The sequence below is a fragment of the Schistocerca piceifrons genome, chromosome 6, assembly GCF_021461385.2.
Source record: "Schistocerca piceifrons isolate TAMUIC-IGC-003096 chromosome 6, iqSchPice1.1, whole genome shotgun sequence".
In the NCBI taxonomy this organism is placed as follows: Eukaryota; Metazoa; Arthropoda; class Insecta; order Orthoptera; family Acrididae; genus Schistocerca; species Schistocerca piceifrons.
The window spans coordinates 82,486,247-82,512,914 of NC_060143.1; the positions used below are offsets into that span (position 1 = coordinate 82,486,247).

Sequence of the window (26,668 nt, forward strand, 5' to 3'; positions counted from 1 at the left end):
TTGTGCATGCAATTTATTGCTCTTTTAAACAGAGAACTAAAACATTCCATTTATGCCTAAAAATTTGTCCACATTGCTTATGTTTTCAATCTTTTGTGCATGACGTACTTCCAGTCTGGATTTTCCAGTAATTTCCATTAAAGCAGTTTTGCCATTGTCCCAAAGTAAGGATCACACTGGTGTAAAATCTCTGTAAATGTTGTGTAGTCCTTTCTAGATAAATCCCCATACAGGTTATTCAACAGATTCACTCAAAGTTACTGAGGGTGACTGCTCTTCACTTTGATAGTGTGTAGACAGGAGAAAGGGAATTCGTGTATGATTACTTCCTTATGGTCTGATAAGCATACATGTTAGTTTGCTTCTTTGTGTGTATTGCCACAGAATCAACCAGAAAATGCAAAAAATAAACAACAACAACAACAATACAGTCTGACTGCTCTCATCCTGCACTGTCCAGATTTTTGTGAAAGTGCATCAATACCTGCCACACAATCAGTGGTCACCTTCCTCTAAGTCTCTGTGATGCAAAGTTCTCAACTTCAGCCTCGGTTTTTCGCACTCTCTGAACATGATGTCCATCTGGGGAATAACATCACTGCTTGCCACTGAAGTTCCTTCTCTCCTATTCTGATTCTTCCACAAAAAATTGTTTTCTAAAATAAAAAAAATAAAAAACAGAAAGAACTTTGGACTTGCTTTCTGAAATCTGCTTGGAAAAACAATTATTTTGTTTCAGACTGTCTTCATGTGAACTATCCCAACTGTCTCCTCAATTGTAATCCACACTGTTATTAGATTAGTTTGCACCGTCATCTTCCAAAATATCAATGTTTCTATACTCATAATCGGGAGATAAACCCCAAGCAATATCGCCACTGGGCAAATTGCACCTCATCCTGTTGGTGGATCTGAGAACATTGAATGATATGTGTTGCTGTGATGATCCACAAAAGAAAAGATACGCACACACTTGTCCAGCATGCCCACACCATCTTGTGATCAATACTTAAGACTCCAGTCATATGGGAACTGTAAGAACATGTGCAGCAATGAAGAGTAACAGAGACAGAGTGAGAAAGCATATCCATAAAATTACAGGTGGAAGATTCAGGGAGTGGACAAACATATGGAAACAGTGTGAAAAAATGAATGTTTGAATGTAAATGCAGACTGTAGGCAAGCCTGCAGGTGTCACTGCTGCATTTGACCACGAACAGCACCTGTGCAATGCCCTCAATACATAGCAAGTGTCATTCATTGTCAGAACAGTGTTCTGTGTGGTTGTGAACGCATTATGTCAGAGCTAAGTGAATTTGAACAAGGGCTAACAATGGGTGCTAAGTGAAGTCGAACATGGGCCAATTGTTGATGCTTGTATGTTGAGTGGTTCTGTAACCAATATAGCCAAAGTGTTTGCTGGTTTTAAAGGCCCTATATTGAAGATTTAAATTTATTAATTGAAGACATAAAGTCTGTAAATGAGTGCGCAATCATTTTTGGCACTTTATTTTCACAACTCCACCTTGATCACATGAATTTCTTACACCTTATTACTGGTTTCGGCATACTGCCATCCTCACATCTGCTACAAAGATAAGTATTGTGTAAGCGACAGGTTCAATAAGTTAATGCTAAATCTAACAAGTCTTAGTGATACATAAAATATAAAATTATAAAATGTTTATATCCACATATAGCAGCCATACATATGATTAAAATATTCTGATGTAAATCATCGTCAAGTTAAACATGTGAGTACATGGTACGTGCTGGTAATACTCAGATTCCATCTGGGATTTATACAAGAGACTAATGCCAGCAGAGGGCACTTTAGCTAGAGCACATATTAAACCAGTGTCGCCAATGTGATGAATAAATTGTAGGATGCACAGTCATTACTTAAAAAATTTCTTAAAATTACTTCCCATGGCAAAACAAGCATCTGACAATAAAATATAACTGATGTGAAATTTGATTCATACTTAAAATACCATAAAAAATACAAATACCAATATAATACAGCTACTAGCCTGACCAGGTAAAACATACAACTTGTATAAGCTAGTATAAAAAGTGTAACAATAAAATAAAATATCTAAAAAATCTTCCAGCCTGAGAGATCAGTTACCATAAACGTGTAATAGCAGTACAATTAATAAAATAGTAACTATACATTAAAAGTCAACAAATCGATAGTCAATATTATATCCAGCATGTGGTCTCAATAGCGACATGTCATGGTATCCTTGTTTTCCTGTGGTGGAGCTTACGGGGGAAGGCCCGCTGACGACAAGGAGACTGAGACTGGACCTTCCTCCGTAAGCTCCACCGCAGGAAAACAAAGATACTACGACATGTTGCTATTGAGACCACACACTGGTTATAATGTCAACTATCAATTTTTTGACTTCTAATGTATAGCTGCTATTTTATTAATTCTACTTCAGTTATTTTTTAGATATTTTATTTTATTGTCACACTTTTTATACTATCTTATTCAAGTTGTATGTTTTACCTAGTCAGGATAGTGGCTGTATTATATGAGAATTTGTACTTTCTATGGTATTTTAAGTATGAATCAAATTTCACATCAGTTACATTTTATTGTCAGATGCTTGTTTTGCTATGGGAAGTAATTTAAAGAAATTTTTAAGTGATGACTGTGCATCCTGCAATTTAATCATCACATTGGCGACACTGGTTTAATATGCGCTCTAGCTAAAGTGTCCTCTGCTGGCATTAGTCTCTTGTATAAATGCCAGACGCAATCTGAGTATTACCAGCACGTACCATCTACTCACATGTTCAACTTGACAATGATTTACATCAGAATATTTTAATCGTATATATGGCTGCTATACATGGCTATAAACATTTTATAATTTTATGTTTTATGTATCACTAAGACTTGTTAGATTTGGTGTTAACTTATTGAACCTGTTGCTTACACAGTACTTATCTTTGTAGCAGATGTGAGGATGGCAGTATGCTGAAACCGGTAATAAAGTGTAAGAAATCCATGTGATTGAGACGGACTTGTGAAGGGAAGATAAAGAAAGAAAGGAAAAATAATTAATTCACACACAGGGAAAGCAGAAAATCATCATCCCTTAAGTCATAAATCACAATGTGAACAAATGTGTGTGTTGAGTGATCATGGCAGATGGTGACTGAGGAGGAGTGTAACAAAAAAATAAGTGGATGACAGCCGCAAAAATCACATTAGAACTGAACACCATGCTCGAGAACCCTGCCAGCACCGAAAAAATTTGAAGGGAGTTGCATAAGCAGGGAACTGAAGGGTAGAGCTGGAATTCCAAAACCACTTGCCAGTGATGCAAATGCCTGTAACAGAGAAACATGGTGCCAAAGCTATAAGAACTAGACTTTGGAGCAATGGAAGAATGTCATCTTGTGATAGGACTCTAGTTTCACACTGTTTCCAGTTTCTGGATGAGTTTACATCCCAAGAGTGAAACATAGCAGATATTCAGTGACTATTTGGACTGTCGTGATATTTCCTGGGGCCAATGGTTACTCTGCAAGGTCACATTACAGACAAGGATTATGTGACCATTTTTGCTTATCAGGTCCACCCTGTGGTACATTGTTTGTTCCCCAGGGGTAATGCCGTGTTCAAAGAATACAGGGCCTCTGTTCACACTGTTTGCTTCATCCAGGAATGGTTCTGTGAGCATCAGGATGAATTGTCTCTATCACCCATGGGCTCTATAGTCACCAGATCTCAGTATTATTGAGCCTTTGTGGACTAGTTCACAGAGAAGAGTGTGTGATCCCCATTCATGTCTATAAAATTACCCGAACTGGCCACTATTTTGCAAGAAGAATGGTGTGAGATTCCCTTAAAAAACTACACAGAACCTCTATTTATGCACTCAGAGATGACTGGAAGCTGTTTTGAATGCCAAAAGTTTTCCTAGGCTGTACTTAGCATGGTCATGTGTTGTTTTTTTGCTGTTTCCATATTTTTGTTTACCCCCTGCCTATTTTTCTGGTTGTAACTCAGAAAGTGTTAAGAATGAATGTTAATTGATTTGCCCTTTGGTCTTGAAATGTATCTGGCTCTCATTTTGTGACTCTGTTGCGTTATTGAAATTTGCATGTTTTAAATATCATTTACAGTCACTGTCTCAAATAAAATGTGTATCTTTTACATGTTTATCTATAACAAAAATTATTCCCTTTGTTGTAGAAAAGACATCGCTGCTGCATTTGATATCGGTAGGTTGTGAATGCCTCCTTTTGGAATTGTGGACCGATACCAATAATGGTGAGTTGGACAACTCAATTAAAGCTTTAGTGACATAATACTTTTGTGTAGTATTAAGCTTGAGACAACAATGGACATTGATAGCCTATTTAGAGGAACAGTAAAAGATAATAAATACTGTCAAAGACAGACATACAATTTGTTGTGCATTTTGTAGGGTTCTTTTTTTTTACCTAGCATGAAACTGGAGTCTGCTTCACATCTCCTGTGCAGCAAGCCACGCAAATTTAAGTATTAACTATGTTTTTCTTACTTGTCACTTCTTTTTCTGTGTGTTTTTGCTTTTAGGAAGCTTTAATTTTCAAGTAGTAGTAACAGTCTTCCATAGACAGTTAGTGCTTATTTTCATTGTTTCCAACAAGAAGTGTCTAGCAACCACAGTTTAGTCAGCTGTCAGTCGCCTATAGTGAATTAGCAGTCTAGATAAAAGTTGATTACTTAACTCTCTACAGTAAATTGTTGATTTCTTAGGATGGATAGGATGTGTGACTGCTGTGTATGGACACAGGAGGAGCTGGTCACTGTTTGCGAACAGCTAAGCGTGCTGATGGCCACGGCCAGCCGTCTTCAGGCTGTTGCCTCGGAGTGTAGCGGTAGTGGGTAGTCTGGTGCGTCGCATTGTACACCCCAGGTGTTACATGCTTCACCCAGGTCCCTGCTATCGAGACATCTTCACGGGTACTGGGCACGGTTGGGCCACCCTCTCCCCAAGGGGTGTCGCAGGTTCAATTGCGTTCGCTGTGCACGAGGCGGAAGGTCAATACGGAGGCTGGTGGAGGCTGGCCGTGTGGCATCGCCCGCTCTGTCTGTGAGTGGACGTGTAGCCACTCCTTCAGCATGGTCCGAGCAGGCACACGGGGTGGTGGTGGTGGTGGTGGTGGTGGGGGGATTATTACTGATTGGGAGCTCCAGTGTTAGGCGGGTGGTGGAGCCCCTTAGGGAAATAGCGGAAAGGTTGGGGAAGAAGGCCAGTGTTCACTCTGTCTGCTTGCTGGGAGGGGGGGGGGTCTCACCCGAGATGCAGAAGAGCCCCGGCGGCGGCGATAGAGAGCACTGAGTGGACCCAACTGCGAATTGTTGCTCACATTGGCATCAATGATTCATGCCTTCTGGAGTCAGAGGCCATCCTCAGTTCATAGAGGTGGTTGACAGAGTTGGTGAAGGCGGAAAGCCTCGCTCGTGGGGTGGAATCTGAGCTAAATATTTGCAGTGTCATTCCCAGAACCAATCGTGGTCCTCTGGTTTGGAGCTGAGTGGAAGGCTTAAACCAGAGGCTCAGACGATTCTGTGGAGATCTGGGGTGCATGGGTTTTTTAGGTTAGAGAATTCCCTCCCTAGGCCCAACAAGACACCACCTGAGATATGACAAGGTAGCAGTAGGCAAAACGCAACAGGGAATGACAATATTAATAAGGTAATAGTAAACTGCAGGAGCATCTATAGAAAGGTCCCAGAACTGCTCTCATTAATAAACGGTCACAATGCCCACATTGTACTAGGGACAGAAAGTTGGCTGAAACCAGATGTAAACAGTAATTCTAAACTCAGATTGGAATGTAAATTGCAGAGACAGGCTGGACAGTGAATGGGGAGGCGTGTTTATAGTGATAAAAAGTGCAATAGCATGGAAGGAAATTGACGGATATCCAAAATGTGAAATAATTTGGGTGAAGGTCACAGTTAAAGCAGGCTAAAACATGGCAATTGGATGTCTCTATAGGCCTCCTCGCTCAGCAGCTGTTGTGGCAGAACACCTGAAGGAAAATTTGGAAAATATTTCAAGTAGATTTCCCCACCATGTTATAGTTTTGGGTGGAGATTTTAATTTACCAGATATAGATTGGGAGACACAAATGTTTATAACTGGTGGCAGGGACAAAGAATCCAGAGAAATTTTTTTAGGTGCATTATGTGAAAACTACCTTGAGCAGTTAAACAAAGAACTGACTCATGGCGATAACATACTAGACCCTCTGGTGACAAACAGACCCGAACTATTTGAAACAGTTTACGCAGAACAGGAAATCAGTGATCATAAAGCAGTTACAGCATCGGTGATTTCAGCTGTTAATAGAAATATTAAAAAAGGTAGGAAGATTTTTCTGTTTAGCAAAAGTGACAAGAAGCAGATTTCAGAGTACTTGACAGCTCAACACAAAAGTTTTGTCTCAAGTACAGATAGTGTTGAGGATCAGTGGACAAAGTTCAAAAGCATCGTACAATATGCATTAGATGAGTATGTGCCAAGCAAGATTGTAAGAGATGGAAAAGAGCCACCATGGTACAAAAACTGAGTTAGAAAAGTGATACGGAAGCAAAGGGAACTTTACAGCAAACATAAACATAGCCAGAACCTTGCAGACAAACAAAAATTACACGAAGTGAAATGTAATGTGAGGAGGGCTATGCAAGAGGCGTTCAACGAATTCGAAAGTAAAGTCCTGTGTACTCACTTGGCAGAAAATCCTAAGAAATTTTGGTCTTATGTCAAAGCGGTAGGTGGATCAAAACAAAATGTCCAGACACTCTGTGACCAAAATGGTACTGAAACAGAGGATGACAGACTAAAGGCCGAAATACTAAATGTCTTTTTCCAAAGCTGTTTCACAGAGGAAAAATGAACTGTAGTTCCTTCTCTAGATTGTCGCACAGATGACAAAATGGTAGATATTGAAATAGACGACAGAGGGTTAGAAAAAATTAAAATCGCTCAAAAGAGGAAAGGCTGCTGGACCTGATGGGATACCAGTTCGATTTTATACAGAGTACATGAAGGAACTGGCCTCCTTCTTGCAGCTGTATACTGTAGGTCTCTAGAGGAGTGTAGCATTCCAAAAGATTGGTAAAGGCCACAGGTCATCCCCATTTTCAAGAAGGGATGTCGAACAGATGTGCAGAACTATAGACCTATATCTCTAGCATCGATCAGTTGTAGAATTTTGGAACACGTATTATGATTGAGTATATGACTTTTCTGGAGACTAGAAATCTACTCTGTAGGAATCAGCATGGGTGTCAAAAAAGACGATCTTGTGAAACCCAGCTTGCGCTATTTGTCCACGAGACTCGGAGGGCCATAGACACGGGTTCCCAGGTAGATGCCGTGTTTCTTCACTTCCGCAAGGTGTTTGATACAGTTCCCCACAGTTGTTTAATGAACAAAGTAAGAGCATATGGACTATCAGACCAACTGTGTGATTGGATTGAAGAGTTCCTGGATAACAAAACGCAACATGTCATTATCAATGGAGAGAAGTCTTCCGAAGTAAGAGTAATTTCAGGTGTGCCACAGGGGAGTGTCCTAGGACCATTGCTATTCACAATATATATAAATGTCCTTGTGGATAACGTCAGAAGTTCACTGAGGCATTTTGCGGTTGATGCTGTAGTATGTTGAGAGGTTGTAACAATGGGAAATTGTACTGAATTGCAGGAGGATCTGCAACGAATTGATGCATGGTGCAGGGAATGGCAATTGAATCTCAGTGTAGACAAGTATAATGTGCTGTGAATACACAGAAAGAAAGATCCTTTATCATTTAGCTACAATACAGCAGGTCAGCAACTGGAAGGAGTTAATTCCATAAATTATCTGGGAGTAGGCATTAGGAGTGATTTAAAATGGAATGACCATATAAAATTAATTGTTGTTAAAGCAGATGCCAGACTCAGATTCATTGGAAGAATCCTAAGGAAATGCAGTCTGAAAACAAAGGAAGTAGGTTACAGTACACTTGTTCGCCCACTGCTTGGATACTGCTCACCGGTGTGGGATCCGTACCAGATAGGGTTGATAGAAGAGATAGAGATGATCCAACGGAGAGCAGCACACTTCGTTACAGGAGCATTTAGTAATTGTGAAAGCATTACGGAGATGATAGAGAAACTCCAGTGGGAGACTCTGCAAGAGAGACACTCAGTAGCTCAGTACGGGCTTTTGTTGAAGTTTCGAGAACATACCTTCACCGAGGAGTCAAGCAGTATATTGCTCCCTCCTACGTGTATTTCGCGAAGAGACCATGAGGATAAAATTAGAGAGATAGAGCCCACACAGAGGCATACCGACAATCTTTCTTTCCACGAACAATAAGACATTGGAGTAGAAGGGAGAACCCATAGAGGTACTCAAGGTACCCTCCGCCACACCCCGTCAAGTGGCTTGCAGAGTATGGATGTAGATGTAGATGTAGAAGTAGAGAGTAATTATGCCTTATATAATGAGATAAGGGCCATAAAGATTTAAGAGCGCAAGATGAATAATAGTAGTGCTCAGGATTCAGTCATCTTGAATCAGATATTAATTCCACTTCATATTTTTGCTATTAGTGTCAAAACGTTAAACAAATAGCTTGAATTCCATATATTTTTTAGATTTGGTTTTCAGCTAAGTGAGGGATAAGCCAGTCAGCAAACATTGTATCTTTTTCATTTAATCTTTGCAAAAATTGTATAGACCTTACAATGTGAATGTCCTACAAGGCTTGAACCTCTGAATGGATAAAGTCTCTGGTGTGAGCATTCAGAGAGTTGCATAATGGTCTGAGAAGTGTTGCGAGGTTCAGTTCAGTCTTCTATGTCTGTGCCCAAAAATCTCAAGCCATTTATTGAAATATCATCTTGTATAAAATTGAAAATCATTTAGTAGTTAGTAATTCATTTTCTGGCACAATCAAATGCTTTTTGGAGGAATATCAAGAGCAACAGTTGAAATATGGACTGAACTTAGAATTGTGCAACAAATTCAGTTTGTCTACATTATACTTTGGAAGTTATCACAAGTTTATTTGGTGTTTTGTTATGCCTTATGTAATCACTGTCACATATTCTTGCAGGGTCAGTTCTTGTGCTGCTGACACGGCCTGACAACAGAGGTTCGGAAGTAATTTCGCAAGCGACAGTCGAGAACTGCCTGTCGCCTGGTTCTTGGCAACATTTGGCAATGAACGTTAAGGATTACATGCAGAGGAGGATGAACGTCATTGAGGTACACACATTTTCTGAACTAGTGTGAAAGAGAAAATAGTGAATGTATTTAATTTATGATGTCATTTTGTGCAGCAGAAATGTACAATACCGACGGAAGCAAGTGTGGTGGCACAGTGATCAGGATGCTGGACTCATATTTGGGTTGAATGTGGCTGAAATCCCCATCAACCTGGCCATTCTTTTGTAAGTTTTAAATGGTAGGCTTTTCCGTAAAAGTACCGTGGCAGATTCCCCACCTCCTTCTAGCCAGTACTAGCATGTCCCCTGTCTGTAATGACCTTGATGTTAATGCAACTTCAAACTCTGAATTTCTGTCTATCCTTTGTGTCTGTCCGTTGATCTGTCCTTCCTTCCCTGCCTTCAAACTCAAATAGATTTTCTTTTGTTCAAACTGAACCAAGAAACGTTGTAGAAACAAAAAATATTTTCTCAGTTAAAAAGATCTGTCAGACCAGAGAAGCAGTAATACTTCAAACAGTAGGTATTATTTTTTGGGTGTGTTTCAAGAGACTGGAGATTCAAAATGATACAGCTGCTGTGAGGATTTTCAGAAACAATTATTTTGAATGGTTGCGGTGGACGTTGAAGTTCACTCTAAGCTTTGTTCTTTACTCATTAATTCATCAAGTTCCATACAGCCCATCATCAATGAGAACAATCGCTAAGATGGCATGACCAAGCTATACATTAGCAAAAGGCAAGAAACACATGGAAACTCGTACTGGCTTAATAGTAAACTATTACCATACTGTTTAATGTTATTGAAGCTTTTTGCAAGCAGTTTCTTTAACCATTTCAGCTATCCATTCACTCTCCTGGCCCAATCCAAGGGTCTCACAGTAAGTGGGAAATCCAGGTTTGAGTCCTGGTCGGGCACTAACTGTCATATGTCACATTTGGGTAATATACATAGGTTGGAACTTAAATACTGACAACACTGCTGTGGAGACACTATGCAATGGAATCTACTATTGTCGCTGTTAGCACACGTTGTTGACATACCTACCTTACCTCCGAGGAAATGGACTCGCCCGTCCCACGCTGCCGGCATTTGCACAATCGAGGGAAACACAGTCACTTGGGACCGAGCGGTCTAACATAACAGTGTCACTATGTTGTTCCTCCATGGCAGACCATCAGTGCACAGTATTACTGTTCGTTTTTGGAGCATCACCTGTGACCAGCTTTGCAAAAGAAGCGGCGACAATTTCTGCGCAACCCACCCATCATCTTGCATGACAATGCGTGGATGCATACAGCACAAGCTGTGGCTGCTCTGTTTGGTCGATGGGACTGGGAAGTACTGTACCATCCACTATACTCTCCGGACTTAAGTCCTTGTGACTTTGATTTGATTCCAAAGATGAAGGAACCACTTTGTGGCATTTGCTTGAGAACTGTTCCTGAGATTCAACAGGCATTAGACCGCTCCATTCGCACCATCAACAGAACGGGCTCTGCTAACATTATACTACGCCTTTCGCATCGCTGTCAATGGGTTTACACAATGCTGGTGACTGCTTTGAAGGACAGTAACAGGTGCAAACATGTAACTCTTTTGTATCGGTTGTGAATTCTGCAAATAATTTGGAACAATATTCCACTCAGCTGCTAATTATCTGATCATATGTAAGTATCATTAGCCGAGATAGCGCATACAAGGAGAAAAAATGGTCTCGATTCCTTGTGATAGTGTCATTCTCCTTGAGCGGGAATCAAGTAATGTTGTGAGCTTGAAGGGAGACATACAAAAAGACTACAATATAAAGGAGTGGACAGTGACATGTGGAGGTTTGGATCAACCTGGGTAGCATGTACGGATACCCTAAATGGTTAAGTGATGGCTTGTGACAAGCAGGAAATGCACCCCAGCAAAAATTTTCACATGTCACGATTTGGTAAGACATATGTATCTATTGTAGCTGACATCATAAAATTCAAATTTGCTTGTTATTGTCATGAAATTATGCAACAAGGCAGCTTTTGCCTCTAAGAGTGTTGGTATAACAACTTGCTCTTTGCTACACAGTAAGAAAATTATTGCTGTCAATGTATTCAACTAGAGTCGGTTGTTAGAATGCTTGCCTATTCATAAATATTCAGTTTTACTTGTATTCATGGGTGTGCACAGAATTTTTTTTGGGATAAAGAAGGTACTTTCATTTGCTTTTTATTCTGGTGGTAGTGGTTGGTGTCTTTGCTGTCATTGGTTTCTTTTCTTAAATGGAAGTGAATAAATTTTGGCCCATCACTACCAGCCACTCTCTGCCCTTGGCATAGTCTGCTCATCAATTAACAAACAACCCAGGCAAATATCTGTGTTAGTTCCCGAAGCTGACCTTTCATAACAGTAACAGGAAATAAGGCATTGGCTGCATCTCAGCACCAATCACCTAAAGAACACCAGCATTATTCCAGAAATTTATCTAATTATCTCCCTACTGCAAGACTTGCCCCATGCACCTTCCTCCCACCACATATTCCAGCACTGTAAGTGGCAAAACATATATTATCAAAGGAAGAGCCACCTGTGAAATGACACATCATGTACCAGTTGTTACGTAAACACTGTTCGGTCATTTACATCAGTGTGACTACCACCCAGTTATCAGTCAGGTTGAATGGGCATAGGAAGATGGTGTATACTGGCAATGCACAATATGCTGTTGCAGAGCATGCTCTACAACATGACAGTCATGACTGCTATGCCTGCTTCACCACATGTAGCTGGATTCTTCCCCCAGACACCAGTTTCTATGAACTCTGCAGGTGGGAACTAGCGCTACAACATATCCTTGGTTCTCGCCACCCACTTGGCCTTAATTTACATTAATTCCTTCTGTCTCAGCATTTCTTCACAGTAACCACTTGTTTCTTCACTCCATTTTAGTTTTCTATGCCTTCCATTTCCTGACTTGTCTATTTTTTATTGTCCGTCCTCTCACATCTGTTACATACAAAGCAATTCACTTTTTGCTCCTATTAACATGTGCACGGTGTTTTAGTGGTAATTTCTGTCTTGCATATTACCATGTCTTCCACTTTGAAGGTCTCAGGTTTTCAACTCTCATCCAGTGCAGTCCCCAACAATCAGTGTTTCCTTCTCATCCCATCTGGTAAGTGTTCCCAGATGCGGGGCTCTGAGTGATTTTACCGAACTGTATCTGTTCCCCTAAACCTCTCCTGTCTTTCCTTCACCCCCTCTTCCTTCCCCTTCAACTCTTCTGCCAGAAGGAGGAGCCACTGGCTCCGAAAAGTTGTAAAAGTTAAATTTTTTGTGTGTGTGTGTGTGTGTGTGTGTTCTCCTGGCACCACTTGGTGAGTAGTTTATTTATCTATTTTTTTTCATTATATTTTAATTATAGTTGGAATTCACACTGAACAGGCTGATTCCTTCAAATCTTGACTCCACGGAAACAACTCTCCTGATAACGTAACATTCAGAACTAACGCTCTGCTAAAGAAAGAAATTGGTGTTGATTCTAGTTTATAAACTCTTAGAAAATCTCCTTACCAAGCTCACTCTACATTTGTACACATACAAACATATATGAAAACAACTAAGTAATTAAGAACAAATGAATACAGGTGACAATCTCTGCCCAACGGTTTCCTGAAAATTGGTGAATGGCAGGCACACAGTAAAACAAAACAAACAGCAGTGAAGACCTACAAATTCAAATGCTGTATAATCTGTCACTACAGAACATGTGTCTCTCAGACTCAGCTGCTTGCATAATGACATTTTAGAAACCTGCCCTTATCAGTCCAACCTATAATGTTAATTACCACTGTATTCAGTCCATATTTAAATCATAATCATTCCATTCATTCACTCATTAATTACCATCACTGGTAATATTTATGTAATCACCATAACTACACAGTATTTACTTTAAAATAAGCCTGGGAGTGATCCCTTTCTGGTCAAGAACATCTTTGAAAAGACTTTTGTGTATAATGCAACTGTCTACTTGCAGCTGCAGTAGAACCGTTAATTTCAGAAATCCCATTCATTAGCAGTACAAGTAAACCCTTCAATACCCCAGTACACACTACTTAATTTATTACTACTTCCATGCAGACAACTTATTGCTCAGCAAGTCAAATAATACAACATACTTATTGTCAGACATCTTCTGCCTTTAGTCCAAGTGTACTTGATTGTGTCTCCTGTTTACATCTTAAATTTGCTATACAATGAAGTTTAGCTGTGAGATAATGCGTGGTCACTTGGCATTTTTGCACCATTTAACTTTTGTCAGATCCTGAGAACCAAGTCTCAATCATCTCAATGACAAATACAACACACAGCACTTAACATTATTTCTACTACATACATACTCGGATAACATGAAAAATGTGTTGCAAGTGCCACTATAACATAAACAAGACTCGTGACTCATTCCTCTGTTACATTACTATACAAATTAAAAGTCAATACTACATTAGATAATTGTTCTAAAACGCAACAGCGATTAATTCAGGTCCATCAATACAGCATAAAGACAACACGTATTTGATTTTGTTTCTAATAGAAAGAAAAATATGATCCATTCACTTTAGAGCCATGTGATAGGTGAAAGCCACACTGTTAGGTCAAGTTTGTTTCCCTGTTGGCTATGTTCTATAACCGTCCCTTGATAATACACATCAAATATCGGTTCTGCTATAGTTCACTTCGCAAAAGCTGGTAGCAAAAATAATCAGTGTTTGAAAATATAATATAACTGTATAGATAAAAATCCAATCACCAAGTGGCAACAGGGTAGAACATATATAAAATGTATGTAAGTCTCCTCTGACCGAAGGTCTGGTTGACTTTTCTGTAAGTATCCCCATTTCCTAAACCTCATTAATTCTTTTCCTTCATCCCTCTTCATTTCCCTTCAATCCTTCTGCCAGAAGGAGCCACTGGCTCTGAAAGGTTGCACATTTCCATATGTTTTGTATGTTTTTCTTCCTACCACCACTTGGTGAGTGTGTTTTTTATTTGTCCAATTATAATTGCAAAAGCTGTTGTAGATGTTATTTTGTTGTTAATACTTATATCTCTAGGTTGTGTAAACATGTTTTCAAAAGATGATACACTGTTATGTTTCTGCTCTGCTTCTAATGGTACAGAAGTGCAAATGTATGGCTGTGAATAACGCTTGACTTATTAATGTCCTAGGGTTGAGCTGTACACTGTTTGCTTTATGCCCTGTTGCAGTATTAGCAAAACATTTTATTGAAAGGTGGTCTTGTGGCCGAATAGTTGAAGATAGACAAGTTAAGTGAATTATAAATTAATGATATGAATATAATAGAGGGAAACATTCCACGTGGGAAAAATATATCTAAAAACAAAGATGATGTGACTTACCAAACGAAAGCGCTGGCATGTTGATAGACACAAAAACATACACACAAAATTCAAGCTTTTGCAACCAACGGTTGCTTCATCAGGAAAGAGGGGAGGAGAGGCGCGCGCGCGCGCGCGCGCGCGCGCACACACACACACACACACACACACACACACCACACACACACACATATCCATCCGCACAAACACAGACACAAGCAGACATTTGTAAAGGCAAAGATGTTGTTGAATGACAGGTGAGGTACGAGCGGCGGCAACTTGAAATTAGCGGAGGTTGAGGCCTGGTGGGTAACGAGAAGAGAGGATATACTGAAGGGCAAGTTCCCATCTCCAGAGTTCTGACAGGTTGGTGTTAGTGGAAAGTATCCAGATAACCCGGACGGTGTAACACTGTGCCGAGATGTGCTGGCCTTGCACCAAGGCATGTTTAGCCACAGGGTGATCCTCAGTACCAACAAACACTGTCTGCCTGTGTCCATTCATGCAAATGAACAGTTGGTTGCTGGTCATTCCCACATGGAAAGCTTCACAGTGTAGGCAGGTCAGTTGGTAAATCACGAGGGTGCTTTCCTTTCACATGTGGCTCTGCCTTTGATCGTGTACACCTTCCGGGTTACAGGACTGGAGTAGGTGGTGGTGGGAAGGTGCATGGGACAGGTTTTACACCGGGGGCGGTTACAAGGGTAGGAGCAAGAGGGTAGGGAAGGTGGTTTGGGGATTTCATAGGGATGAACCAAGAGGTTACGAAGGTTAGGTGGACGGCGGAAAGACATTCTTGGTGGAGTGGGGAGGATTTTGTGAAGGATGGATCTCATTTCAGGGCAGGATTTGAGGAAGTTGTATCCCTGCTGGAGAGCCACATTCAGAGTCTGATCCAGTCCCGGAAAGTATCCTGTCACAAGTGGGGCACTTTGGGGGTTCTTCTGTGGGAGGTTCTGGGTTTGAGGGGGTGAGGAAGAGGTTGTGGTAATTTGCTTCTGTATCAGGTCAGGAGGGTAGTTGCAGGATGCGAAAGCTGTTTTCAGGTTGTTGGTGTAATGGTTAAGGGATTCCGGACTGTAGCAGATTCGTTTGCCACGAAGACCTAGGCTGTAGGGAAGGGACCGTTTGATGTGGAATGGGTGGCAGCTGTCATAAAGGAGGTACTGTTGCTTGTTGGTGGGTTTGACGTAGATGGACGTGTGAAGCTGGCCATTGGACAGATGGAGGTCAACGTCAAGGAAAGTGGCATGGGATTTGGAGTAGGAGCGGGTGAATCTGATGGAACCAAAGGAGTTGAGATTGGAGAGGAAATTCTGGAGTTCTTCTTCACTGTGGGTCCAGATCATGAAGATGTCATCAATAAATCTGTACCAAACTTGTAACCATTGATGCCACTTCCTTATACACAAATATTCCACACGTCCAGGGCCTCACTGCAATGGAGCACTTCCTTTCACGCCGATCACCTGCCACCCTACCTAAAACCTCTTTCCTCATTACCTTAGCCAGCATCATACTGACTCACAACTTCTTCACTTTCGAAGGCCAGACATACCAACAATTAAAGGGAACAGCCATGCGTACCAGGATGGCCCCCTCATACGCCAACCTATTTATGGGTCGCTTAGAGGAAGCCTTCTTGGTTACCCAGGCCTGCCAACCCAAAGTTTGGTACAGATTTATTGATGATATCTCCATGATCTGGACTCACAGTGAAGGAGAACTCCAGAATATCCTCTCCAACCTCAACTCCTTTGGTTCCATCAGATTCACCTGGTCCTTCTCCAAATCCCATGGCACTTTCCTTGACGTTGACCTCCATCTGTCCAATGGCCAGCTTCACACGTCTGTCCATGTCAAACCCACCAACAAGCAACAGTACCTCTATTATGACAGCTGCCACCCATTCCACATCAAACGGTCCCTTCCCTACAGCCTAGGTCTTCATTCCAAACGAATCTGCTGCAATCCGGAATCCCTGAACCATAACACCAACAACCTGAAAACAGCTTTCGCATCCCGCAACTACCCTCCCGACCTGATACAGGAGCAAATTACCACAGCCTCTTCCTCATCCCCTCAAACCCAGAACCTCCCACAGAAGAACCCCCAAAGTGCCCCACTTGTGACAGGATACTTTCCGGGACTGGATCAGACTCTGAATGTGGCTCTCCAGCAGGGGTACAACTTCCTCAAATCCTGCCCTGAAATGAGATCCATCCTTCACAAAATCCTCCCCACTCCACCAAGAATGTCTTTCCGCCGTCCACCTAACCTTCGTAACCTCTTGGTTCATCCCTATGAAATCCCCAAACCACCTTCCCTACCCTCTGGCTCCTACCCTTGTAACCGCCCCCGGTGTAAAACCTGTCCCATGCACCTTCCCACCACCACCTACTCCAGTCCTGTAACCCGGAAGGTGTACACGATCAAAGGCAGAGCTACATGTGAAAGGAAAGCACCCTCGTGATTTACCAACTGACCTGCCTACACTGTGAAGCTTTCCATGTGGGAATGACCAGCAACCAACTGTTCATTTGCATGAATGGACACAGGCAGACAGCGTTTGTTGGTACTGAGGATCATCCTGTGGCTAAACATGCCTTGGTGCAACGCCAGCACATCTCGGCACAGTGTTACACCGTCCGGGTTATCTGGATACTTTCCACTAACACCAACCTGTCAGAACTCTGGAGATGGGAACTTGCCCTTCAGTATATCCTCTCTTCTCGTTACCCACCAGGCCTCAACCTCCACTAATTTCAAGTTGCCGCCGCTCATACCTCACCTGTCATTCAACAACATCTTTGCCTTTACAAATGTCTGCTTGTGTCTGTGTTTGTGTGGATGGATATGTGTGTGTGTGTGCGAGTGTATACCTGTCATTTTTTCCCCCTAAGGTAAGTCTTTCCGCTCCCGGGATTGAAATGACTCCTTACCCTCTCCCTTAAAACCCACATCCTTTCGTCTTTCCCTCTCCTCCCCTCTTTCCTGATGAAGCAACTGTTGGTTGCAAAAGCTTGAATTTTGTGTGTATGTTTTTGTGTCTATCAACATGCCAGCGCTTTCGTTTGGTAAGTCACATCATCTTTGTTTTAAATGAATTATAAATTAATGTATACAAACAAACAGGGAAGCATCTGTAATAAACTTTGGCAATACTGCAGATTTAACTTTGCAGAAACAGGTGGTTTATTAAGTTCCAAACTCCTACAGAATGGTGGTCCTACAAGCAGTTTTACAAGCAAATAAAATTAATTATTGAAATGTATGTAATGTGACACACAAGGTTACAGAGTCCACTCTTAGATCATGCCACAACATGTACTCAGTACTTAAGTGTCTTCACATGCATTCTTAGATGTCCGTAACTTAGCTCCTTAAAGTGATCTAAAATGTGTCTCATATAAATTGAGTCACATCATTCTGCCATACTGTCCAGTGGCAGAAAAGTAGAGTCCCCACCCCTGTATCATTCAAACATCTTTTGTCAACCAGCGGATATCCAGGATGTGGTACATCTCATTCTGTGAATGACGTGTTATGCCTCACTGCCAAGGGTTTCTCCCTAGACTCACAAGTTATACTACATACTACATGAAAAAATTAAATAATGTTTAATATGATGACAATGTTCATTGTAAATAATGTACATTAGAATAAAACTCAGAATTATATTTTCTGTTGCACAGCATTTGTATTAACTGGTTGGTCTTGAATTCACCAAGTTGTGATTATTTGTTTATTATAGGTTGAGTTAATGGTATCAGAAGGAAAATTTAGTTGTGAGAATTATAATATTATGAGACCGAATGGCTGGCCAGCACTTATCTCAGGGATTGAAGTTCTTAGTACTGCTGAAAGACATTTAGAAAAGTACAAGAAACTATTGTAGCATTTGGAACTGTGAATTCCCTTTTGGTCTGGAAATGTTTTTCATTGTAATTTCATGGACATCTACTTTTAATTTGGTTTATAGGCTATCATTAAGCCAGGAAATATGTACTTTTTAAATTCGGTTGAGAGAGAGAGAGAGAGAGAGAGAGAGAGAGAGAGAGAGAGAGAGACCAGCCCACACACTTGTGTGGGTTAGGTTTATTTGTAAAATATATGCTGTATGCTTCTCACGCATGTACGACTGTGACTGACCGATGAGTTATGTATATACTTCTTATTCATTTGTGTGTTACACTAGAATATAAATTAAAATAATTAATTGTAGTTTTTTCTTATCATCCTGTCTGGTAAGTCTCCCCTGCCCCGTTGGTTCTGGATGACTTTCTCGAAATCAACCCATTTTCCTAAATCTCTCCAGTCCTTTTCCTTCACCCCTCTCCCTTCCCCTTCAACCCTTCTGCCAGAAGGAGCAGCCTCTTGACTCTGAAAGCTTGCATAGATTTCTGATACAGAAGATAAGAAATATTCAGAGAAATACTGTCACAAGTTCTTCAATATACTTTACAACATCACTGGAACCTAAAAGAAAAATATCATATCACCAATATATGATGTACACTAAGATATTCTAAAAATTTGTGGAGTAAAGTAACATGTACTTCACTTCTGTATTGGAAGCATCTGCAGAAAGAAAATGCTTCTCAGCCAACTCCTTCTCTCTCGAAAACCACCTCTCCTGTGTCATGCTCAATTTAGAAAGTTGAAGATTCACTTCATGTGACTCTCTTGCTATTACTCATTGTTGCACACATGCACCAAGAGATTGATTCACTTAGAATTATTTTGACATGGCAAGAAACATTTCAGGTTCGTTACTGATTTTGAGACAACTTTCTTCCTCATTGTTTTCTTCTGAATATGTTTCTTTTATCAGCTTTGATGGTATAGGGGAACAGTGATAGTTGAAGATGGCCACACAGTGACCAGAATCTAGATATGCAATAAAAATCATTTGTGACTGATTGCTGTACCATTTACTACTTGTTTCTCTTATGTAACTGACCAGGTGGTATGGACAATCAGCAATTGTCTTCAGACAATTCTCTGCCTGCCATGTTATTCAAGACACTAAGTATTTAACTTAAAGACAAAATAAGTTTACCAGCGAGCATCTGAGAAGCAAAAACAATAATATCGCACTTGCAATAAATACTTTTCAATGTGAAAATGAATTTTAATTGATATTTTTCAGCTCAGTATTATTACCTGCCCAACTTTGTGGGTATATTATAAAATTTAAACAAAATACCAACCTGCATGATAGGTTTAGTTGTTACTTGTTCAACAATAAATAGTGTAATTTGAACAGAAACACAAAGAGAAGTGTACAGTTCTGGATACTACACCTCGTTTCATAAGAAAACATCAACATTGTTTTCATTTAGACAATATAATGAAAAATAATGAAATATTTTACCTTGCTGTTGTGACATCACTTGCCAACCTAATGAATTTTGTTTGTAGAACAGTATTCCACCAACAATCAGAACCAAAAATGCATCTGTAATAACAGGAATAGACCTGTATGACTCCATAAGTTGGTATGAGTGTACATTTTTGAGGGTCAGGACTGAAAGGGTTATTGTACTTTTGTGTGTGTCTAATGATAGTACTAAGAATTATATCTTCTAGAGGTAAAATTTTTGGGATGAGTGTTGAACTTTAAAAGTGCTGATGTTTCAAATAAATATATCTTACACCTTTTTCCCTTCTAGGTCGAGCTGATAGTGGATGGTTGTGATCGCCACGAGTGTCTGTTGTCATTTTCTGGGCTTCTTGTACGGAAACCACGCTCTTCTGCTGTGTTGATAGGACACAGGAAATTTCAGCAAAGTTCTTCATCTGGCTCATGGATTTTTGCCGGACTTCAACTATTCCGCTGTGCAGTTTTTTCTCGTGAAAAGGCAACTTACTTGGTTGGCCTCGGACCAGGGAGAGTTTCACTGGCAGACTGTGACGTCGGCTGCACTGCTCCAAACTTTACTCACCTTTTTGGGCCTAAGTCACTTGGAGCAGACATTGATTGGGATTCAATTCTTCAGGCTCAAGCAGGAAATCTTAAAGATCTACAGGTATTAAAATGAAAAAAGTTTGCCGTTGCTCATTAAAAAAAATAAAACAGGAGCTATGGCTCCATATCTAATGAGTAAGAAATTCAATTACGAAACGGATAGCTTTGCTAGTCATCACATAGCGGAGCTATTGAGTCACAGATAGGCACAACAACAAAACTGTCAAACAAGTAAGCTTTCAGCCAAAAAGGACTTCATTGGAATTATAGACACGCACACGCACACGCACACACACACACACACACACACACACACACACACACACACACACACACGCACATATATATGCAGATGACCAGTCTCTGGCTGCCAAGGCTGGTCTGGTCTCGGCAGCCAGGGATAGTGGTTGTGTTTGTGAGTTGCGTTTGTATGTTTGCGTATTTTGTCTATTTCCGATGAAGGCCCTTTTGGCCAAAATTGACAGTCTTTTTGCTGGAGGCTGGTCTGGCCTCGGTAGCCAGAGTCCGTGGTCACGTGCACATATGTGTGTGTGTGTGTGTGTGTGTGTGTGTGTGTGTGTGTAATTCCAATGAAGTCCTTTTTGGCTGGAACTTTACTTGTTTGACAGTTTTGTTGTTGTGCCTATCTGCGACTCAACAGCTCTGCTATATGACAACTAGCGAGCACGTGTGTTTTGTCTAATTCAAATGAAGGTCTTTTTGGACAAAAGCTTATGTGTTTGACAGTGTTTTTGCTGTGCCTATCTGTGGCTCAACATCTCCACTGTATGGTGAGCAGCAATCTATCCTTTTCATAGTAATATTGTCATTATTCCATCTTGGATTTTCCATTGTGTGGGTAATAAATTCAGTTGTATAAGTCTCTAGTGTGACTCAAATAGTTGTTCCAGGCAGGCCAAGCCAAAATCATGAACTAATTTCTTGTTTATACATTTGTGAAGTTACAGGGTACTCTCAAAGTTGGTATGTTAAGGTTCTGTGGAATTTGGTACGGTTACGTTTGTGGTCATCCTCGGGCATTGTATGATGGTTGGGGACGTCAGTTAAGTTTGCTAATGTCAATACAGGTATGCCATATGGCTTGCCATTAAATATAACCAATTAAAAGTTCCTTGGAGCAACTGCACAACAGTGATGAGTAAGCTATGTAGTATGGGGAAAAAAGGGATACTCCATGCAAAGCAGAGTTTGTTTGATATAACTCAAGCAATCAAGTTACAGTCTAAACTAGCATTGTATCTTGAAGGAATAAACCAGTAATTAATATCGTTATTGAAAGTTGGTGTATGAAGAAAGCCTTTAAGAAATGAAAGGTCCAATCATAATATCAACAATTTAGGAAAAGATAGATTGCTACATACTGTAAAAAAGGCACGTTAAGTTGCAGACAAGCACAGTTTAAGACACTTACACTTTATTGTGGCTGCCTGCAACCTAATGTGTCTTTTATATGGCAAGTAGCAATCTATCTTATCCTACATTGTTATATTCCTACCTGGAGTTTCCATTGTTTGAAAGTTCTGATAACAAATACACAAACATTTACATCAAGAAAATTGGAACCCTTGCGAGTTTTCTCTGTATCTTTATATGTGAAGCAGAAAACTGTAAAACCGTGGAAGTTAAAGACGGCTGGGTCAGTAGATGTAGAAAAAGAGTGCTTTCAGGGATTGGGGGGGGGGGGGGGGCGGAGTTAGATAAAATGAAGTAGTGAATAAAAAGTGGAAGGAAAAGTCCACATACAAAGTCAGTACTATATAAAGCTGTGATGCAACTGTAAAGAGTATGAGATAGAGAAAGAAGCAGCTATTAAGAAAGGTTGGCAGATGCATGATGTATCAGAATGAAATGATAGCTGCTGATAAAATGGTGGGATTTGCAGTAATAGAGCTTGTAAAAATTGAAATTACAAAGTGTTGACTACCATAACATATTATTCTGTCTGCCTGCTTAGCTGGGTGGTTATTTGTTTGCCTCCCATGCAGTTGGCCCACATTCAATTCCCAGCTGGGTTAGGGATTTTCTCCACTCGTGGACTGGTTGTTGTGTTATCCTCATCATCATTTCATCCTCATCACCGACACAAGTTGCCCAGTGTGGCATCGACTGAAATAGGACTGGCACTCGGGGGCCAAACTTCCCCGAATGGGGCCTCCTGCCCTACAATGCCGTATGCTCATTTCATTTCACATATTATTCTGCTTGGTGTGGCAAGTGAGGTAAAAGTTAAGAAAGAAGAAGAGAGAGGAACCAAGATTGGTAAATAAATAAACATAGCACCCTGAGATAGAAGATAAATAAAAGAAATCTGCCATAAACAAAAATGAGAACAAGTAACCATTCAGCCAAAACTATCCAAATTGTGGCACATACACACATGTAACTGTACAGAGACTTGAGTTTTGCACTTGAAAACTATGTCCTTATGTTATAAGATATGGGTTTCGCCTTTTTGCAAACGCACTGCTTTTTCTTTTTACCCAAACATGTTTCAGCACCTCTGTGCCATCGTCAGTGGGTCTTTTGTTTAATGTGTTAGCCACATAATCTCTGCCTTCCTTTTTACTTTACTTAGTACAGATGACATACTATTTACACAGTTTTTTTATATAATCTGGAATTACTTTAAATGTATTTTGTAAGGTTCATTGTTGAGTAACTTTTTTTTAGCGTATAACCCCATTGGCGTTCATTTGTTCCTGAGAAAGTTTGGCGCCAAATTTGAATTTTGCTACTTTTTCTCTCTCTTTCCTTGTGTGTGTGTGTGTGTGTGTGTGTGTGTGTGTGTGTGTGTGAGAGAGAGAGAGAGAGAGAGAGAGAGAGAGAGAGAGCGCTCCTTTTAGCTGTTTGTGTTGCCTTTTCTGTAAAGTCCTTTACTGTGTTGAATAATGTCCCTTTACAGAGTGTAATGTTTTCATTTAAAACTTGCTGCCTCCTGCTATTGCCTTCTGTATGTGGTAATTCTCTTTTATTGCCAGTTTGTGGTATAGGCTATGGCTGGATTTCAGTATGTTTAAATCTGCTTCTATTGTAGTTGAGTGGTGGTTATGGACCATTTGGTGGTCAGCAAATGTGGTATGGGTGCTGTTACTTTTTAGGGATCTGAAGTGTTCTGACTATCTTGTTTTAAAATTCCTGCATGGTTGTCCTATGTATACAGACTGACAAGTGTTGCATATATTCCTGTTCTGTTGAATTTGTCTATGGGTGTCTCCTATGTTCTTAGTTTTGTCTGTGTTGTGTTGTATGTTCTGTGTCCTATTTGAAATCCCTGTTTCTTCAATATGTTGCCTATTCTGTGGACAATTTTGTTATTGTAGATGAATGTGTGCCATTTTGTTTTGTGTGTGTGTTGTTGTACTGTTGTCTTTTGCATGTGGTCATTGTCTGTATGGTATGTTGCTCTATGTTGTGTAAGGTTTTGTTTGTGTGTTGTGCTTTCATTCCTTTTCTGTTTACAAATTTGTTGGTTTAATTTCTCTATCATGTTAGGCTTGTAACTATTTTCCTCTGCTATCTGTTTTGTTGGGTTTAGCTCCTGTGTGTAATTCAGTTTGCTTACAGGTGTTCTGTTCAATCTGTTGAGCATGAATCTGAAGCTTGATTGCTTGTGTGCCACTGGGTAGTTTGACAGACTATAAATGGTGGTGCTCATGGTTGTCGGTTTCCTGAATATTGTGAAATCATGGGTGTTGTTTACTTTTTGTACAGTGAGGTCCAGGCATTTAGTGTGTTGTCTGTTTCTGTTTTTAATGTGAAGTGAATTTTTGGGTGTAAGTTGTTTATTTCCTTGTATAGCTGTTCTATATAGGCGTGTGGTTCATCAATTAGGCATGCTATGTCATCGACATAATGGTATCTTTACGTAACTTTGTACTTTTTTTGGTCTTATTATGTGTGTGAAGACACTGTTCCTAGGTTAATATGTTGGCTAGGAGACCACTAATTGGTGATACCATTGGCAGCCCTGCATGTTGGAAATAAAATTCTTTATTGAACATAAACTAATTTTGTGCTGTTACGGTCTTGACTAAGATTGCTATTTCATTAATGTGTGAGACTGATGTGTTTCCTTGTTGTTGTAGTCTTTGTATGGTGATGTTGATTGTTTCATTAATTGGAATACAAGTGTGCATTGATATGTCATCAAATGATAAAAGGCTTGCTGTGTCTGATATGTCTTGATTCTCTCTAGTAGTGTTTGTAAAAAGGCAGAACGCATATCCTATAATTTAACTGCAAATGCGGAAAGTAAGGATGAAATCTGCAGATCCAAAAGATGAATATTTTCGTAAGTGTGTTCTTAGACCAATATGACTGACAGATATGATGTAAACAAGAATAATTTAGGAAAAAAAAAAATAGCTAAACAGGGCCCAAATCCATAGTTTGCTTATCCTTGCTTATTAGTGCACTACTTTTGTATCTGTGCTTAAGCAGCTTTTCATCTGAAATGATGTGAGGTATTTTAATCACTATTATGGCTATTTCTTTGTTGAAATAGTAGCAAATAGCAATACATATTAAGTTTGTTCCCTTTTCGATTTATACTAGCCATAAAATTTTTTGTCTTCTTCCTCCCCCTCATCCAGTATTTATTTTGTATTTTGGTTTCCAATTGTGCTCCAGTCTGTGGGATTAGCTCCCACAGTTGTGAAATCCCTTGTGTATAGGGACAGTGTGTTTATGACTGAGCTATTTGTTTTAATATAGTAACAACTATTTTCTGTAACTGGGTTTGTTAGAATAAAGCTATTGTTTACTTAAAATAAAGGTAACACTCACGTGTAGCTGACTGATGTGCAGCACATAGAAATACACAACAGAAAACTAATTAGACCTGCTTCAGAGTTCTTTCCATAGCAGAAATACAAACACGCATGTGCACAACCACACATACACCAGTGGCTATTGGCATTTGTATATGTGATTTTGTGAGGAAGAGCTCAAAGGCTAGTATAAATAGTTTTCTGTTCCATGTTTGTATGTGCCAGGCATAAGTCAGCTAAAGGTGAGTGGTCACCTTTCCTTTATTTTACATGTTATTCCATCCAGAAATTGGCACTGTTGTTGTTATTTACCCAGTCTTGAGTTTAAAACAGTTGTCATAATAAAGAGTACTTCATGTTTACTGGTTTTACCATGTTTGATCATCTAATTAGTATAGTTTTCTTTTTTCAGCTCAACATTAAAAACTCACCATAAAATTGCTGTGCATTAGAAAATTATCAGTTTAAAATCCATTTTGAGTTCATTAATGTTGAAAGGATTTAAGTGGTGAAAATGTTAAATTCTAGATCACTCTACATTAATTATTTTTTGGTGTTGTGATTTTTTTCCCCCCATTCAGTGTAGGTTCCTTTGTAAAATCTTGATTTATAAATATTCTTCCATTTCAACTCCCAAAATGATTTTTGATGGTTAGGTATAACAATCATCCTTTATTATATTATGCATCTATACATATATGTGTATTGAGGGATACTAAGATCACACTAACTTCAGACTTTATAAGCTTTTCGTCATTGACATGATTTTCTTGAGTCTTTATTGGTGACTCTTGTAGTGTAATATTCAGAGGCCGTCCTTGGTATTCCATGCACTGTTGGTAGCTCTGTGGAGCACCTACTGTGTGGTTTAGGGACTACTTCTTTCAAACTTCAACCTCTGCACTCTGGCAGAGAAGTGCTTCGAACAAATAATAAAATTCAAACCAAATATTAGAACCAATACATAGAAACGATACATTTCTGTGACATTTAAACACTACAATGTTTGTAATAAAATTAATTATAGACACACTTGCTCATTTATAGGCTTCACAGCATTGCTTATGGAAAAAAATCCTGAATTTAATTCAACTAAATACTGTACCCTCACAATATTTGCAACATTCATTCATAAATGCCATATTGTGCAATGTTAACTTCAAATAACAAAGCAATATACTCATCAGTGGAAACAATAGACACTGAGGTTCACAACTTAGTAATATATTGTTGAATATAATATCAAATCTCACATTATTTTAAGAGAATGCATAATTTTCAGA

At 39.8% G+C, this 26,668-nt stretch overlaps 1 protein-coding gene across 1 annotated transcript in view; it reads left to right on the forward strand.

The window, feature by feature from the left end:
* Positions 1-26,668, forward strand: part of LOC124803150 (lysosomal-trafficking regulator) — a 593,053-nt gene that overhangs the window by 260,222 nt on the left and 306,163 nt on the right. The window contains exons 23-25 of the mRNA XM_047264331.1: positions 4,217-4,294; positions 9,127-9,278; positions 20,300-20,656. Of these exons, the coding sequence (XP_047120287.1) occupies positions 4,217-4,294; positions 9,127-9,278; positions 20,300-20,656 (587 nt within the window). The remainder of the gene's footprint in view (positions 1-4,216; positions 4,295-9,126; positions 9,279-20,299; positions 20,657-26,668) is intronic.